The 19,252-nt window shown below is 35.9% G+C and overlaps 2 protein-coding genes across 6 annotated transcripts in view; one reads left to right on the forward strand and one right to left on the reverse strand.

The window, feature by feature from the left end:
* The first annotated feature begins 45 nt into the window (after positions 1-45).
* On the forward strand, positions 46-12,046 carry LOC129791062 (aminoacylase-1-like). Its single transcript, XM_055828977.1, has 3 exons — positions 46-237; positions 10,760-11,322; positions 11,382-12,046. The coding sequence occupies exons 1-3, from the start codon at positions 150-152 to the stop codon at positions 11,931-11,933; spliced, it is 1,203 nt and encodes a 400-aa protein (XP_055684952.1). The 5' UTR covers positions 46-149; the 3' UTR covers positions 11,934-12,046.
* Positions 11,931-19,252, reverse strand: part of LOC129791060 (protein sidekick) — a 46,264-nt gene continuing 38,942 nt past the window's right edge. For 3 of the 5 annotated variants that reach the window (XM_055828973.1, XM_055828972.1, XM_055828971.1), the window contains exons 11-14: positions 19,218-19,238; positions 18,713-19,033; positions 15,159-15,508; positions 11,931-15,080 (exon numbers count right to left, since the gene is read on the reverse strand). In XM_055828973.1, the coding sequence (XP_055684948.1) occupies positions 14,838-15,080; positions 15,159-15,508; positions 18,713-19,033; positions 19,218-19,238 (935 nt within the window). In that variant the 3' untranslated portion in view covers positions 11,931-14,837. The remainder of the gene's footprint in view (positions 15,081-15,158; positions 15,509-18,712; positions 19,034-19,217; positions 19,239-19,252) is intronic. The other 2 variants (XM_055828975.1, XM_055828974.1) reach the window with 1 other exon arrangement.

Genomic DNA, 19,252 nt, shown 5'->3' on the forward strand with positions numbered 1-19,252 from the left:
GCATATCTCCGAGCATTTCGCCATAAATTCCCCCCATAGGTTTATTTTTAAGCCAGTCGCCTCTCGTGAGCGCAGCAGGAGAGATCGCACAGTAAAAGTTGCAAAAAAAAGTTTTTCCGTGACGTGGCTGCAGAAACTCAACATCAACAATGACGGACAAATGGGAGAACGACAAGGAAATCCAGATCTTCCGGGAATATCTGAGGATTCCCAGTGTCCATCCAAAACCCAATTATGGTGAGTATCGTGTGAAATGGGACGGAGGAAGTTCTCAATTGCCAGCGATTGGGGGAGTTGTGAAACCAACAACAACAACCAAAAAAATAATTCAACTACACGCAGACGAGGGCATTGATAAGCCCGCCTAATCTCTTGCAGAGAGAAATATTCGCAAATAGAAAAATTTCTCACAAATGAGTAAATAAGCGTGATAGCAGAAGAATAGAGAATGATAAGACGCGATTCTTTTTATAAATAAAACAGCCACAAGATGAAAATTTATGATCTCGTTTTAAAGGTGAAGGCTAAAAAGATTTTTTTTCTTCTTATTCATATTCGTCAATTTTTATTGTTAAATTAATTTAATAAATCATCATTAGTTAGGATCAAGAACGTTTTTTTGTTATATGAATTTTTCTGGATTGAATAATTTTATAGAAAATTAATCAATTTATTTCAATAGAATTGTGTTTTGTAGTCAAGATTTGAAAATTTGGATATAAACGTCTCATAGTTTAAAATTCATCAATTTTGTGTGCTACCTCTTTAATTTTTTAAAAAAATATTCTTGCTTAAGGGCCATATTCAGCGTACAAAATCTTTTACTATTAGGTATCATAATTCTTTTTACCTTTCATCATAAGAATAAAAGAAATTTTTACGCTGAATGTGGCCCTAAGTTTCTTAAGTAAGACCACCGTACCTACAGTTGTTACATTCATATCTTCATGTACATGCGCTAGGCTGGTGTATAAATTTAGGCGATAGTAGAAATATCCAAAATTCTCTCACGGCGAATGCAGAGAGATCTAAAGATCGGTGGTGGGGATTTTTGGGCTATCGCCAGTTCTTGTGTGAGTAATCATCGGTCTTCTGGATTCAGCTCTCCTAGCTGCAACATCATCATCCCAACATCTCCGCGTTAATTAAAATCTCTTTTTCTTTTAAATTAAATAATTGAAGTGTATAAAATTAAAGTAGAGTCAATTCTTCCAAATTAAATTTATAAAAATCATTTTTCTTTTTAAATTAATTAAATAAACAGTGTAAAGTAAATTCCTTTTAAGTCCAAATTATAATTTTTCTCTTTTTATTAATTAAAGTGAGGTTTAAGTTAAATTTTTCTTTTTTTATTTAAAACCTCCCCAAATTGTGCGATCTTTTCCTCTCAAAAACCCCCGGTGTGCGATCTCCTTTGAGATCTGGCGCCCTTACAAAAAAAGCACACCGGCAGGTAAGTACCTATACAAGCTGGCCGAAAAGAGCTGGATAAAGAGGACATCGTTACAAATTTGGCGCCCAACGTAGCTCGAAAAGTGTAAAAGCATAAGCTCTACGTGTGGAAGCTGTCTGGTGAAAAATATCTAATTATCTTAAAAATTATATCATTTTTTACATTACCACGTGGTGAGATATTGGGAAGTTGCGCATTCGATAGATTTGCGCGAGTTTTGCACGAGTAAGTTTGCGAATTTGTGAAAATTATCTTCCAACACTCATCCAGGGCCCATTGGGTGGTTTTGGGGGGATTAATTTTTTACATACATAGAATTGTTTACGTGTAAGTTAACCGAATGGATAACTTCGGAAGGCCTTCGGGTTTCGGTCTTGGTGCGGCCGGGAATTTGGGAGCTGTTCCGCGAACCAGGTCAAGTAATCAATTGGATTTTTCATTGTTGACGGAGGAAGATATTAAGTTCGAATTAACCTTGCGTAATAAAGGTGAACCTTGGGAAAATCGCAACCTATCCTCGGAGTTGTTAAAACACTGGGAAAGTACAGAAAGGGTGGTGATTCAAGGAAATAATTCGACTAAAGATTTGATAGTGCGTGTCGCGGAGTTTGAGTTTAATCTTATTGATCCTAAACCCGATTGGGAGCGAGGCATAAGAGTATTGTTCGAGCATTTGCGTCACCGCTGCAAGTACGTTGCCGATGACAGTGATCCGGATAAAACGCGGTCGCGGAAAGTGTTGAAATTATTGGAGAAGCATATGGGCGAATATGAGGAAAAACACAAGTTACAAAATTCTAATGAGAGTGAATCTTTGTCTGTTGGTTCTATGGGTGGCCGCGGCAGAGGGAATATCGCAAGGTATAATTGGGAAATTCCTTTTCTTACAAATCAAACAACTCAACTTAACCCTACAATTCCTGCATTCCGTCCATTGCAATATCCTCCACAATATAATCCACCTCAAAATCAAAATAATGGTGCAGAATGTGTAACAGGGACTTATTATCCGATCGAGCCAATGGTAAGAGTTACCCCAGGTTCTTTCAAGGACTGGGGGATCTCTTTTTCTGGTGCGAGAGGAGCCAAGAAAGTCAAGTCCTTTATTATTGACCTTGAGCGAATGAGCGCTGCTCAAGGCGTTCCTTTGCAAATTCTAAATCGCGCTGTACGTTTTTTTCTCACAGGAGATGCTCTCTTGTGGTATAATTCGTGTTGGCAATACCTCACCACATGGGAATCTTTTACTGTGGCTATAAAATCTGCTTTTCAGGATGTAGAAAGTGACTTTTCAATAAGGAGGCGCATTGAAGAAAGAAAACAAAGGCCAGGGGAGCCAGTAGAGGTTTTTCTCGCGGCTCTACAAGAGCTTTTTGATGAATTAGAAGATAAGATTTCAGAGAATGAAAAAATAAGGCTCACCCGAAGAAATTTAATGTATTCTTTTTCAAATGCGCTGGCCTTAACTCAAATTAATTCAATGGCACATCTTGGATCACTTCTCAAGCAAATTGAGTACAATAGATTGTATGCTCCTCAACCAAATCTTCCAAAGCGGGGCTCCCAGAATCAAAATCAAGTACAAGAAGTGTCAGAACAACAGCAACGCGGTATTAATTCTCGTGGAAATCAGCGTGGTGGACGAAATAATCAAAATACAAATCGTTCAGGTTCGCGAAATGAGGGACAAAATGCGGTAAAGTGCGTAAATTGTGGCGGTCCACATAAGATCAAGGATTGCAAGGAACCCAGAAAGTGTAACGTAATGTGCTATAAATGCGGCTTAGAAAACACCATTACGTCGAGGTGTCCGGTTTGTAACACCAAGGGGGGCGACAGGGCGTCTCGGTAGAGAAGGTGTCGCGAGTCGCCGAAAAATCTGAAACCTTCAATAATCGCGAATTTATCAACTCATCCTATTTGCATGAAGAAAATTTGGCAGAGAGGGATGGGGGGAACAGTGCAGAAGTGTGCAGTCTTACTGAATCTTTAGTGTTTGTAAACAGTAATTCAAGAAACCAAAGTTTAGATAATGTAAATGATATAGAAGAATTCGCGTCTGAGGTATCTCAAGAAGATAGTGTAGAATCTCATGAATCTCATCAAGGTTTGGAACATATTGTGGCAAGTGAAGTAAATAGTACGGTTTCAGAAAAGAAAAATTACCGTGAAAAATTCAATCGCCAAAAGTTCTTTGTCGGAAAACCTTCGGGAAATGTATGTCCAAAAGCCCATGTAATCAGTGAATTAAATATTGCTACGTCCAGTGATAACTTCGGTAGAATATTTTGTGAAGTTAAATTAGCTGATCAAGTAGTAAAAGGTCTGATTGATACAGGATGTACATGTACTATCCTGGGCAAGGACGGGTTAAAATTCCTGAGGAGCCTTGATTTGGAGATTTTGAGAGAAAATACTTTTTTGAGAACTGCAGATGGTTCTATGCATAAAACTAAATTTTCCGCTATTGTTCCAATAACTTTCAATGGAACTACAAAGAATCATGAAATCATAGTGTGCAATCAGCTCACTCATCCGCTATATTTGGGTATGGATTTTTGTCGAAGTTTTGGTGTTGGCATAAATTTTCCTAATCATCAAGTAAATGAGGTGTTAAAGTCTCCACAGCTTACTGAAAAACAAAGTATTCAGCTTCAGGAATGTATAGCACAATTTTTAGTAACATCTGAAGGAAAATTTGGGTGCACAAATGTATTAAAGCACACCATTGATACGGGAGATCATAAGCCCATAAGGCAAAGATCTTATCCAGTACCTTTCCACAGACAAAAAGCTGTTGATGCTGAATTAAAACGTTTGCTTAAACTTGGTGTAATTAGTGAGTGCAGAACAAGTCCTTGGTCTAATCCAGTTACAATAGTAAACAAACCAAATGGCCAAGCAAGAATTTGTTTAGATGCAAGAAAATTAAACCGAATCACGGTTCGAGACTCTTTTGCCATACCAAATATCGATAATATCCTATCCAAATTAATTGGTACAAAATATTTGTCTTCTCTCGACTTATCCGATGCTTTTTTTCAAATAGAACTTGACGAAGAGTCCAAACAGAAGACAGCATTCAGCATTCCGGGGAGACCCATGTACATCTACAACCGAATGCCCTTTGGCTGTACAAATTCAGCCCAGGAGATGTCAAGGTTGATGTCTCGTGTCATCGGGGTCGATCTGGAGCCGGACGTCTTCTGTTTTGTGGACGACATCATAGTCGCTACAGAGACCTTTGAGGAACACATCAAGTGCCTCCAGGAGGTGGCGCGACGTCTGAAGGCTGCGAATCTCACCATCAGCGCAGCAAAGTCAAAGTTCTGTGTGCCAGAGCTGGTGTATCTTGGCTACACAGTCAGTGCATCAGGAGTCAGTCCGAATCAGGAGAAAGTCAAGGCGATTCAGGATATTCAGCCACCGCAAACAGTCAAACAAGTGCGTCAGCTGCTCGGCATGATGGGATGGTTCAGGCGTTTCATCCCAGGCTACAGTCAGGTAGCTACGCCCATCACGGACTTGCTGAAGGGGAATCCCAAGAAAATCTCCTGGACTCCGGCGGCAAATGCTGCTCTTGAACAACTGAAGCACCTGCTCACCACAGCCCCGATCTTAGCTACGCCGGACTATACTCAACCATTCGTCATCAAGTGCGACAGTTCCGATTTCGGCGCTGGAGGATGCCTACTACAGGGAGAAGGAGATGACCAGCGTGTGATCTCCTACTACTCACACAAGTACACGGCAAGTCAAAAAAATTACTCCACTACCGAAAAAGAATGTTTAGCTGTAGTGCTTTCAGTAGAGCGATTTAATGATTATATAGAAGGTTCAAATTTTACTATAGAAACAGATCACTCTGCATTAATTTGGTTATTAAATACGAATGAGGTAAAAGGTAGGCTAGCTAGATGGGTAATGAAGCTTCAACACCACAATTTTAAGGTTGTTCATAGAGCGGGAAAAGAACACATTTTGCCAGACTTTTTATCACGATGCATAGAAGCAGTAGAGGGTAGTTCAGAAGATAAATGGTTTAAAAATTTATATAAAAAAGTATCAGAAAATCCGTCTGATTTTCCTGATTACCAAATAAAAAGCGGGAAACTATATAAAAATTGTTCATTTTTAAATGAAGATAAGATTAGTGAACACAAGTGGAAATTAGTGGTGCCGAAGGAGGATAGACCGGCAATCTTAGCAAAATATCATGATGAACCCACAGGGGGTCATTTAGGCTATTTTAAAACTTTTCATAGAATTTGTGAGTTCTTTTATTGGCCAAAAATGAGGCAGGAAGTAGCTGCGTACATAAAAAAATGTGATACTTGTAAGTCGATCAAATCACCAAATTATTCATTAACACCGGCTATGGGAAAATTTATTGAGGCGAAACGTCCATGGGAATTTGTATCAGCGGACTTTGTAGGACCACTAGTCAGGACCAAAAGAGGGTTTGTTTGGCTCTTGGTAGTGGTTGATAGGCTGAGTAAATTTGTCTTATTATTTCCGATGAGAAATGCCAAGTCGCAGGGCGTTATAAGAGTGTTAAGAGAAAACGTTTTCTCAATATTTGGGTATCCAAGAATCTTTTACACAGATTGCGGCACTAGTTTTGTCAGTAAAGATATTGAAAGCTATTTGAAGCAATCAGGGATAAAGCATTGGACCACGGCCTCTTATCATCCGCAAGCAAACGCGACAGAGCGATATAATCGGGGAGTAATAACAGCTATTAAGTCTTACATTAAAGAAAAGCACAATAGATGGGATGAATTTTTACCTGAGATAGGTGTATCTATGCGTGCGGCAGTAAGCGAAGGGACCAAGTATAGTCCATACTATTTAAATTTTGGTCTAAATATGATAGCTAACGGACAAGAATATGAGATTTTGGATGTAGGTAACCAGCCTAGTGACGAGAACCGTATTGAGCAATTGCAAAAGTCTCGTGGTAGGGCAAATGAAAACCTCAGAAAAATTCATAAGTCGTCTCAAGAACAATATGATGCGAACCATAGTGCTAAAAATCACGAATTTAGTGTAGGAGATGTAGTATGGAGACGAAATTTTAAATTGTCAAATGCGTCTCAGGGGCTACAAGCCAAGTTTTTTCCTACATGGGTAAAGGCAAGGGTGATTTCAAAGCATAATGATGTGTATATTGTTGAAGATGTGGGAAACGAGTCAAGAAAAGGTCGTTACCACAAAAAGGATTTGAAGCCAAATTGATCGCATAGTAAAAGAAACTAAGTTTTCTTGAATGAATATGTTAAATGTTAATTAATTTAAATTGCAATTTAGTTGTATCATACCATTCGGATTTGTCTTTTTCATAAAATGTCATATAAAAGGCGCTGAAAGACAGTTGTTTTACAGGTATCGGCTCGCGTTGCGTATAATACATGAAAAGAGAGTACACACCTAGAATTTTGAAAGTGTTGTAAGGTGGAGACTGATGGTTTCTGATACAAGCTCTGGATTTGATATTGTTTGATGCGTAATTAAAATATAAAATTTAATATTGAAAAATTTTAAGAAAAATTGAGAGAACATATGTTTAAAAACATGAAATTGGTTAAAGAAAAATTGTTCTTTGAAGGAAAAAGATTGAAGAAAAATTTAATTTTTTTCCGAATTTAAAAGTAATTGAATATTCCTGGTTCTGTGTATTAAGATACAACTCAGGGGATGTCGTCGCTCCTAAGGTGGTAGCGAGAAGCTACGGAGATCTGAACGGCCCAAGGCATACCGAAAACGTAACCTTAAGGGTCGCAACGAAGTCGATGATGGGACAAAAAATGGGGACATCCATGGTATATCATCTCTCTCGAAAATGAGACATCAGAGTTGGTAGACCTTGGATGTATGGTACGAAATTTTTAGTTGCTAAAAGAAGCAAGTCATCGATAAAGATACATTGTTAAAAAGGCCTTAAATACATCGGACGCTCTCGTAGTTGTATCTTAAAAATAATGTGAAGAAGATGAAGATTGGAGATTGAAGATTGAAAATTGGAGAATGGAAATTGATGGAAATTCTATTTTGTGAACAGGAATAAATTAAAAGTTGAAAATACGCGTTAAAAATAATAATATAAAATTGAAAAAAATTAAGCAAATCCAGGGTAAAGGTTGATGAACCGGACGTTAAAATTGAACTCATATTAGAAATGAAGGGTGCGTCTGATCGCGACCGTAGTAATGAAAAAGGATGTGGTAAATTGTTGACTAGTCGATGTTTTTGAAATAATTCCTTTTAGTGCCACCGTAGAGTAAATTCTGAAATATTCGATGGTCTGAGATAACTTTTGCATATTGGAATTTTATGTGTCATTCTTCGATGTTTGAATATTATTATGAATTATCATTTTTTTGCAATCTTTCCGGAGGGGAAGGGGGATGATGTTACATTCATATCTTCATGTACATGCGCTAGGCTGGTGTATAAATTTAGGCGATAGTAGAAATATCCAAAATTCTCTCACGGCGAATGCAGAGAGATCTAAAGATCGGTGGTGGGGATTTTTGGGCTATCGCCAGTTCTTGTGTGAGTAATCATCGGTCTTCTGGATTCAGCTCTCCTAGCTGCAACATCATCATCCCAACATCTCCGCGTTAATTAAAATCTCTTTTTCTTTTAAATTAAATAATTGAAGTGTATAAAATTAAAGTAGAGTCAATTCTTCCAAATTAAATTTATAAAAATCATTTTTCTTTTTAAATTAATTAAATAAACAGTGTAAAGTAAATTCCTTTTAAGTCCAAATTATAATTTTTCTCTTTTTATTAATTAAAGTGAGGTTTAAGTTAAATTTTTCTTTTTTTATTTAAAACCTCCCCAAATTGTGCGATCTTTTCCTCTCAAAAACCCCCGGTGTGCGATCTCCTTTGAGATCTGGCGCCCTTACAAAAAAAGCACACCGGCAGGTAAGTACCTATACAAGCTGGCCGAAAAGAGCTGGATAAAGAGGACATCGTTACACAGTTAGGGGAACGTGGCCCAATTCGGACCACTTACGACCTTTTTCAATGCGCTTTTACTTGAAACTAATAAAACTTTGAAAGTAGAAAGTTATGGGAGTGAAAAGGGCATTAAATGGTACCAAATTTAAGAACAATGCTTTTTATTTTATACCATTTCTTCTCGCTAATAAATAGCTAGGAATATAATAAATAGCTGAACTGTGATAAGACCTAACTTCTCCTAAACCAAGCTTTAGTATTTTAAGCTAGACTCGAGTTTCTTAAGTCAGCCCAAATTAATAATTAAGATAATCCTTAGTTTTTTTTTTAAGATCAGGCTTTTAATGTTTTAACGTAGGACTGAATTGGGTCTAAACATATCTGAAATGTCTGACCTTTTGATGATAAGCTAAAAAAAAACAAAAATCTACTTTAAAGGAACTCTTAAGACAAATCTAGAAATCTTAAGTCTAGCTTAAAAAATTAGCAACTTAGGTTCGACTTAAGAAATTAAAGCGATTCAAGATTCCTGTAAATAAGCTCAATATCTCCGCAGACTCTTTAATCTGCATTACTATCAACTGATTTTATTTTCTGTATAATTAACCAATATTATTTGAATAAAAAAATAATTTTAAAAAAAGTAATAAGAAATAAATAAATAAAAGTTTACTTGATAGAAGAAATAAATTAATAGTCGTCACGTTTTCTCACTATAAAATTGTAAAAAAAAATAATTTCTTGTCTTTTATTCCACACTCATGCTAAGTGACGTCTATTAAACTATTTTTTTGGAAATTTTAATTGCCACAAATTAGTCATTTTTATTATTATTCTTTTATTCGAACTATTAAAAATATATATTTTTTTATTTTTCTATGACATATTTCGATTCATATAAATTAATTAAAACAGATGGCATTACTTCAAATAAAAATAAATTAGAATAGAAGTCTCACCTTTGGGCAGGTGCTGCGACATATTTTCCCGTGATTTAGCTGTGTTTCTTTCAGACACAGCTTTTGTGTACCGAGCAAAATCGAAAGTCGTCAGATCGGGCTCAAACTTGGGATGAGCACGAATTAGGGTCCCTACATTCCAAAAAACGTATGCGCCAAAAAAAAATTGTCCGGCCGGCCGGCCGTCCGGATTATAAACTTAAATTGCAAGAGAACGGTAATAGATAGAGACTTGCGGTAAACGGCAAAGTTTAAATATCGACCGGAAGAAATCCAATTATGAGGTCAAATCCACCCGCCCACCCCCCCGACCGCCATTTTAAATAACCTCAAAATTTTGTTTTCGCTATATCTCAGCCCCTGTAATAGCTAAAAATCTGAAATTTTGATATGTTGTAGGGGCCATCAAGAGCTTTCCAACGATAGCTCAAACTCGAAAATCTATGGAGCCGTTCCCGAGATATGACGTTTTAAAGTTTTTTTGGGGGATGACTTTTCAACTTTTTCGGACTTTGCGCGTATTTAACCTGCTGGCCGCCAAGACCTTGGAGCTTCCTTAGAGCGCCAAGGTGGGGTCGTTGAACGACCCCAAGAAGGAAGTCGATTTTCTCATAAACTATAAAACCGGGAACTGTCGGGTCACTACCTTTAGACTCCTTATATAGTCCTCTTGCCCCTTGCATCACAAATTCGCCACCCGGAAACACGCAGAAGAAGATATTAGGGAAAAACATTTTTCACTCATTTTTCACACTTTCTTCGTGAGAAATTTGCCACGAAGTTGACCGCAACTGCTATTTTTTTTCACTACTTCCCCACATTCCCCTCACTTCCCGCACCATGATAAATGGCAATATTTCTCGAATATTCTTTATTGTTTTGCACATTTATATGCTTCTAATTATGTTTTATGTTGTTTATGTTACTTATTCGCGAAAATTCTGACACTGAGAAGGTAAAGTGAGAAAGTAAACACAACCCTTCAACCCCCTTCAACCATATGATTTATGATGTGACTAACTTCATTCTGAGAAATTTTCCGCAGCATGGCCGTTACACCAATTTTTGAATTCCCTTCTTCTACATTTTCCTTAATAACTTTTCTTGTGGTGGACGGATTGAGCTGAAATTTTTACACAACCTCCTCAGATAACCAAAGAACTTATTTCCAAAAGATGGGAATGGTATCTTTTATATTTATTAAGTTATAGCACGAAATATAGGGCTGGGGTCGTTCAACGACCCCGCTTGGCGGCCTAGAGGTTAAATGAATTTGCGTTCTAGTTTGCTCTCACAAAATTGGTACACTGAAAGAAACACAGCTCTCGTAAGCTTGGTCAGCTTATTTTTTTCTTATTTTCAACGATTCATTCCAGAACCATGCGTGGAGTTCCTTCGTCGTCAGGCGACATCCCTCGCGATGGATTTCAAAGTTTACTATCCTGTAAATGACAAAAATCCCATCGTAGTCCTCTCGCTGACTGGCAAGGATCCCTCACTGCCCGCAATTATGCTCAATAGCCACATGGACGTTGTTCCGGTATTCCCTGAAAAGTGGTCTCATCCACCATTTTCGGCCCATCTTGACTCCGATGGAAAGATCTTTGCGCGTGGATCGCAAGACATGAAATGCGTGGGAATGCAATTTCTGGGAGCCATTAGAGCTCTCAAAAAAGACGGAGTGGAATTCAAACGAACCATTCATGCGACATTTGTGCCTGATGAGGAAGTTGGTGGGAAGTTGGGAATGGCAAAGTTTGTTCACACTGATGATTTCAAGGCGCTCAATGTTGGCTTCTCACTGGACGAGGGTATTGCCAGTCCAACTGATACTTTCCCCGTTTTCTATGCTGAAAGAGCCATTTGGCATGTCTACTTCCACTGTTCTGGAACTCCTGGACATGGTTCATTGCTGCACAAGAACACAGCTGGGGAGAAGGTTAGTCGGGAATTGGTTTCAAGGCAGATTGGTTAAATTGATGAATTTTTGATCTTAAGGTTCGCTATTTAATTGACAAACTCATGGATTTGAGGAAGTACGAAGTGAAGCGTCTGGAAAATAATCCAGAACTCCTGATTGGAGACGTGACGACGGTTAATCTAACAAAGATTTCCGGAGGTGTTCAATCGAATGTGGTGCCTCCACTCCTCACAATTGGCTTTGACATTCGCCTAGCCGTCGATGTGGATCACACGGAGTTCCTGCAGCAGTTGCAGAAGTGGTGCGACGAAGCCGGAGGTGGAATTGAGATTGAGTTCGAGCAGAAGGAGCCTCCAGTGCCAAAGACAACCCTCGATGAGAGCAACATCTACTGGGTGGCCTTCAAGAGTGCCATTGATGAGATGAAGCTCAACATCAGGACGCAGGTCTTCCCCGGAGGTACAGACAGTCGGTATGTGCGCGAAATTGGCATTCCCGCTGTTGGTTTCTCACCGATGAACAACACCCCGGTCCTCCTGCACGATCACGACGAATACCTCGAGGCGGACGTCTATCTGCGTGGTATTGATATCTTCAAGAGGATCATCAGTAAAGTGGTCAACTGCTAATGCGATAATTTTTCCGTTTATTTTCTACTCCCGCTCATTTTGCTCCCACTCAATCGCAAAATCTTGTAATCTCTATTGCAACAATAAAAGTTAACTGGGAGATTATTATTAAATCGTCTTCTCTTAATAAAATTTATGGCAGTTTCAAACACATTCTCACACAACATTTTCCCTCATTTTCCTCTCTCCCTTCGAATGGGGGTGGAATTCATATTCTTTTTGTTTGTACAGAACAGAGCTGGAGAGACGCTAGTTTAGAGATAAAATGTTATTGATCTCGTCACATTTGCATTTTTTTTTCTTTTTCATTTCTCAGGTGAGCAATATAAGGAAGTTCTTTCTATAATATACTTTTTAAATATATTTTCTTTATATTTTTTTTAATAAACGCTTCTCTTAACTTATTAATGTTAACTTTTTATAATTTAATTCTCTTTATGATTTTAATTATATTTATACTAAAATTTAGAGAAAAATCGGGCAATTTTGCCTTCTTTACAAAGAGTTTGGAAAATATCATTTTTTGAGAATTTCAATGATTTTTAGTTAGAAAATATTTCCCTATTTAAAAGAAATTTTAAATTTGTTTCAATACTCACTAATTTTTTTTGACAAAATTGCCCAAGTTTCCTCTATGAAATATGAATTTTATCATTGGTATTTTGTATGTTGATCCCTAATTGTAGTATAAAGGAATTTATTAAGATATAAAAAACTATTTTTGAAGATCTTTCATTTAAGGTTTATTCTCAAAACATTTTAAAGTTTTTGTAATGTTCTCACTCGAAGATTTCTTTGTTTTTTTTCATTTAATTTAATTAAAGATTAAAAAGAAATATTTTTGTTATTTAAAATGAAACTTTCATGAATTGGAAAACAAGATCGACAAAAAATTATCGTAAAGAAAAAAAAACAAGCAGAAAGAACAAGAAATTCTTATTGTTTTACTGATATGACGCAAGAGAACTCGTCGTTCTGCGTTAGAAGGAAATTCTAGCTCGTCTAGGAAGAAAAGTTATTGACCGAGCTAAAGAAGTTTATTTGTCTCTGTATGAGATAACCTCTCGTTCGATGAAACAATAATGGAACACAATTTTAGAGATTGCCAAAGAAACGTAAAGTATTTTCAACTAGGATTCGCTGGGAGAAACGGGAAAACATTTCTCAAAAATGCAAAGAATGACGTCATCATTGCATTTTTTGTTATTTTTAATCCATAAGCTCCATAAGGCATTTGCTTGTTAACAAATCATCAACGAAGCATCAAAGCAAATGCTTCATGCATTGAAAGACAAAAACACGATAGTGACGTCATTCTTTACATTTTTAAATAAATTTTTGCAGCCTTACTAAGCTGATTCCAGTGGAAAATGGGAAGTATCCTTCGTGATTTCTTGTTCTTTTTTATTCCCTACAAAATTCCCTGAAGGCTTTAGCGCTTTAAAAGAAACGTGAGAACCGGGAAAATCTTACGGGAGTTTATCACGGATACATTATTTTTCTTAAAGGATCATGCTCACGTGAAGTTTTCTTCACTTTTTCCCTGCAAAGTCTCCGGGAGTTTGTCCCGAGAGTTTTTCACTCTTAGAGAATACAGCAGCCCCTGATCGTTTTCTCGCAGGGGGTAGACAAAGCCCTTTTTTACCCGAACACAGCAAATAATGGCGGACGGTTTGCAGAGAAGTTAAAGGAAGAAAATGACGTCATTTTATTTCCAAAAAGTGCATCAAAATTTTTAAAATCAGTTTTAGTGCATTAATCTTCGTGAGACACCCTTCAAAAGCTATCAATCGATAGAATATTAAATTATCTATCCAGTGGTGGTGGATTTTTTCAGATTGAAGCATTTTCCTGGGTGTCTCAGCGAGTGATCAGTGAATTCCTATGGAAATAGAGTCTTTGTCTACCCCCTGTTTTCTCGATAAACGATTTCCATCGTACAAAAGCGAATAAAGTCCTTCCAACACAAAAAAAAATGAAATTTTCATTCTCCAAGAATATAATTATTAGCCGAGTGAGAACTTTCCCATGAAAACTTCTTCTTCACATCTTGTTTTTAATGAATCAAAATGTTCTTTAATCCTAATTTAAAGCATAATATCGTTTTTTTTTTCGCGCAAGAAAATGTTTTATCCCTTAAATTCCTATCTATAAATTTTGGCAGTGTGTCCTCCAACTCTGTTCTAAATTTTTTTCATTCACGAAATGAGAATTAATCTTCTCATCATCTTATTAAATGCACGAATATCGTCAATTTTACAATTTTAAAAGCATTGAAAATTTTTATGTACAAAAGGATTCTTTTCAATGTTTTTTCTTTCTCGCTTTCTTATTAAATATTTCTAAAGCTTATGCCACTAACAGTACGCATAATTAATTATTATGTTTTCCTAAAACAAATAAGTTTTAAATTACTATTCAGATACTCAGTCAATTCATTCTTTTGTTGGGAGAATAAAAACACGAAATGTTTCTTCATTAAATGCTCTTTCGTGACAATTTTCTTTTCCCACCTTCTTCACACATTTGGCGGGAGAAGATTTGAAAGAAAAAGTAAAAATCTTTGTGTGAAGGTCATAAAATTAATAATAGAAAAAAAGGTCTACCTACATCACTGGACACAGTGATTAAATTAATCATTTATGCGCTAATTAAGTAAATAATGCAAATTTTGATTGTTTTTTCCTCGTTAACGTGGTGGATTCATCTCTTTTTTTTCGCTACGTGCTATGAGAGTCTTATTTACACAAAGGAAAACAATAAAAAGAAAGAAGAAAAATGCCCGAAGGAGCGAGATTAAAAGCTCCATCGGGCATTTCTTTCTTTTCATATCATAAGTTCACTTTGAAGATTATCACATGAGAAGCTCCTCAACTGCTAGGTGCTATCAAATTGGGGCGGTGGTCAGACGAATGAAGAGAATCCAGGCAGTGGAGCCCGCGATCGTGCCATATTATTTACAATTATCTGACCCCCATTGAGACTCATCACGCCACTACCCTCGGGCTCGGAATCCGTGTAGCTGGAGTAGTTTCGCACGGGTTTCTGTCGCTTCCAACTCTGTCGCAGGGAATCATTCACATTGGCGTAGTGATTCACGAATGAATGCGGATCCGAACGGACGCTCTCGTTCTCACTTTCGGAATTCTGCACACACACACAAAAGACATCCCCAAATCAATGTTTTTTTATTTCCTGGGAAAAAGCTTGTGAGAAAGGCCTTACCTGAGAATCACTGGAACTCACTTCTGAGGGCTTCTCCGTGACGCTGCTGTCATCGGGATTCTCATCGTAGCACTTCAAGCTCTCCTCGTCACTGTGGTACGCCACTGAGGCGGGAGATGGACGTGGTGGGGATTTACCCAGAGCTGCTGCCCCGGCCGATGAGTGACCTGATTTGCGTCCAAGCGTGCCCAGAGTTCGCCTTCCGAGAGTCCCCCCACTGACCATTGTGGCTGTCGTCGAGGCAATTGTCCCTCCTGCTCCATGCCGCGATCTATAGAGCTCCAAAGCTAGTTCTTGACGATCATCAATTGACATTGCCATTGATTCCTCCAGTGTCTTCTGTGCTTCCTCTGAAAGTTGAACAAAGTTAAAAGTTCACAAATTAAAATTAAGAAAAAAACTTCTGTTGATTTTAAACTTCCCAAAGATGTCAAAAAATGAAAAGAAATCGCACAGAAAATACATAATAAAATAATATTCGGTCCCAAAAAAATTCTTTTTAAAGCTTTAAAGTTTTCAAAATTCAATCAAAAATATTTTAGTCCCCAAAACTAAAAAAAAAATCTTCAAAAATTGTGTTCTAAACATCTTTTCAGACCCTGAAATTAAGAAAATATACATGAAACTTTCTGGTTTATACCAAAAATTTATTTTAACCCTTTAAGTTCTTTAACCCTTTAAGCTTTTGGGTAACGTATGACCCAATGGTCCTTATCAGGGGTCCTTATGGGTTAACACAAAAAACCTTTTCCGATTTAAGTTCTCAAATTATAATTTTTTAATTTTTTTTTAAATTTTATTTCATTAGGTATTTCCTCAAATTATAACCTAATGAATTATTTTCTATGACTAAAATAATTTTAAGAAATCTACCAGAAAAATCTTCTGCTTCAAAAAATAAAAAATTAGTCTCAAAAATAATTTTGAGATCCTAAAAATTTTTCAGAACCTGAATAAAAAATTTTGCCCTAAAAATATTTTTTATATCATAGACACAAGAATTTAACCCGAAAAAATTATTTTTCAGTGTCACAAATTGTTTTTTTTATTCATTAATTTATATAATTTAATCCCAAAATACTTTATAGACCCTTGAAATATAAATATATTTTTTTCAATTAATAAAGTTAATATGAAAATAAAAAATCCTTTTTTCCAAATATTATTACAGGTAAAATTTTCAATCCCAAAATATCAATCCTGGAATTCAAAAAATGTCCTTCAAAACCCCTTTTCGGCTTCTAAAATTAAAAATTTAGTTCAAAAATCTTTTTCTGACCAAAATAATAAATTAAATTCGCATCCAAAAATTTTAAATTCAGATTAAAAATCTTTTTGTTTATTAAAGAAATTAAGAATTTCTCTATGTTTAGACCTTAAATTTTTTATTTAAGTTCTAAAAATATTTTTTAGACCCATTTGCTATAAAATTTCATTTCATAGAACATAAAACTCGCCCGTTAAAAAAATTTATAAAGCCTAGAATTTACAATAAAAAAAAAACAAAATTTAAAGAATTGTCCAAACCCTTTTTTAAAAAGTTTACGAAAACGATTTTAAAGAATATTTAAAAATAATTACTACGCCATACAATTTTGTTACGTTTAGAACTTTCTCGTGATGTGATTGCTTTTGAGAAGAATAAACGAAAATCCACCATTTATTATAATTATAACATAAAAAAAACATAAAAGTACATAAATGCAGTAGACTATTAATCAAAATTACGTGCACCGCCCAGAAAATGCTAATACTGTGCACTTTACCAATTAGATTTGAGGCCTCGATAAGGAGTAAAATGTGTTGCAGGACACATTGTAAACAACAAACTTTTGCATGTTTCGAACGGAAATTATTTTACCGCCTAAAGCTCCACTTGAGGAAGTTTATTAAAAAGTTGGAATTTTTCCAAGAAAAACTTTATATTTGAAGATTTTTCCGCATTTTTAGTTTGATTTCTTTATTTTTTGATAAAAGAAGAAATGTCGCAGAATTTTAATTAAAAATATTTGCCTTTCTTTCATTCAAAAATGAGAGAAAAGTTATAGTTCAAAAGTTAATTTTGTGGATTTATTCTACATACAAAAAGGTAAAATAAACATGTCTCTGTGATTAGGAAGAGTGACAAAAGACTAAATAGCTTCTATTCTAGAGGTGTTAATTAATTGCGCAGAGTTTAAACGTTGTATGTACGAACGACATTATTCATTCACAAACACAACACTGAATTTCGTGTTGAAGAAATTTGAATAGTGCGCTACACAGAGTTGGAACGATTATAGATTTTTTTTATGAGCGGAAACGTGGAAATTCTATTCACTTTTCATATATTTTTATTGAAATTAAAGAAAAGATTTTTAAAACACTGACAATAGGAAAAAAATCGTGATTTTTTAAAGAAAATTTGATAATTTTTTTTCTTCCGTCAAATTAAAAAAAAATTAAGCAAATTATGGTCCATATTCAGCGTCAAAAATCTTTTAATTTTACTTTATGAACTTCTATCGTTCTATCGGTAAAATCTTTGAAATGGTCATTACAAAATATTCCACAAAACTGTGAAGAATTAATCGAATGCATGATGAGCAGAATTGCTTTTTTTAATCAATTGTTTATTTTTAATTAATAAATTATGTAATTAATAATCAGCAAAACTAAACAAAAACATGATTTTGCCTTGATAATTTTTAGTATGAGATCAACTTCAGTTAGATTCATAATTTTTCACATCACCAAACGGCGTAAAATAGCTTAAAACACTCATAAAAGAACCTCCAAAACTCACTTTTATCATAAAAGAAACGAATGAATAGTAAGTAAAACTTACGGGCTGTGATTCTTTCTTTGTCAGTGAAATGTAACGTAGACTGAAAATTGAGGATGGGAAAATTTTGAAAAAAGACTTACTCGCGAGCCGAATCACAGCCACGAAGAAATTTTGAAGAAAGCCTAAATCGTGGTGGGCGTTGGCTGTGATTCGGCACGCGAGTAAGTCTTTTTTTCAAAATTTTCCCATCCTCAATTTTCAGCCAAATTCACATTTCACTGACAAAGAAAGAATCACAGCTAAAAAATCGATAAAAACTTTTACCTTGAATACCAATTCTATTTTATTTTTTATTTTTGAAGACTTATAAAAGTTTGGAGACTAGTTTTTTTTATGGTTAATACCAAAATTCTTTTATCTTTTACACTGAATACCAAAATAATCTTTTATCATAAAATAAAAGTTTTTTTTCACTGAATACCAACAGAAAACATTCTTCTATTTTCCCGTATGGAACGTATAAACCCAGATTTATACGTTTTACATGGGACACCCTTTACTTGATATTCTTCTGCAATAAATTTAAAGAAAATCTGAATAATGGGAATTATGCAAATTTTTTCATATTCAAAGTTTGACTTATTTCTACTATTTCCCCACTATTTCCTTAAGAATCAATGCTAAAAGGTTGAAGAAATAAATTGAAGAAACTTCTTCTTTGAATTCCTTTTTTAATAGACAAAAAAGAAAAGAAAAGAAAAGAAAAACATGAGAATTTGCTACTCACGTTTGTACTTGTAGCTCTTGCTTTTGACACACAGCACCGCGATAACCATTATGATGATGACAATGGATGTAGCTGCAAGAGCAACCATAAACCACGTCTGCCGATAGAATGGCTTCTGCTGCAGATACCCATATTCCAGGTACAGCTTCGACGGAGTCAGGATGGCGTCTTTTGAGTATGCTGGATACGAAATTCCATATTTATTGTACGCAATCACCCGGAATGTGTAGGCTGTCGATGGAAGGAGACTCTGGTAGCTCACGGTGAATTCCTGAAGGGTACCACTTGTTGTTCGTGTCACCGTCTCCCATCGTTGGTCATCTAAATACCACGAAGAGCGGCGGCAGGAGGAGAAATAAATTCGTATTTGAGAGTTTGTTTGTATATTGATCCCAACAATGTGGGTGGATTCTAAACATCCAAAAACAACAATCACAGGGACATACACGAGACATGCTAACCAGCACATAGCTAGCACATCTCACACAACATCGAGAATACTCACAATTGTACGAATTTTCATTGTCTTGTGGACAGAAT

The sequence above is a fragment of the Lutzomyia longipalpis genome, chromosome 2 (assembly GCF_024334085.1).
Source record: "Lutzomyia longipalpis isolate SR_M1_2022 chromosome 2, ASM2433408v1".
NCBI classification, from domain to species: Eukaryota; Metazoa; Arthropoda; class Insecta; order Diptera; family Psychodidae; genus Lutzomyia; species Lutzomyia longipalpis.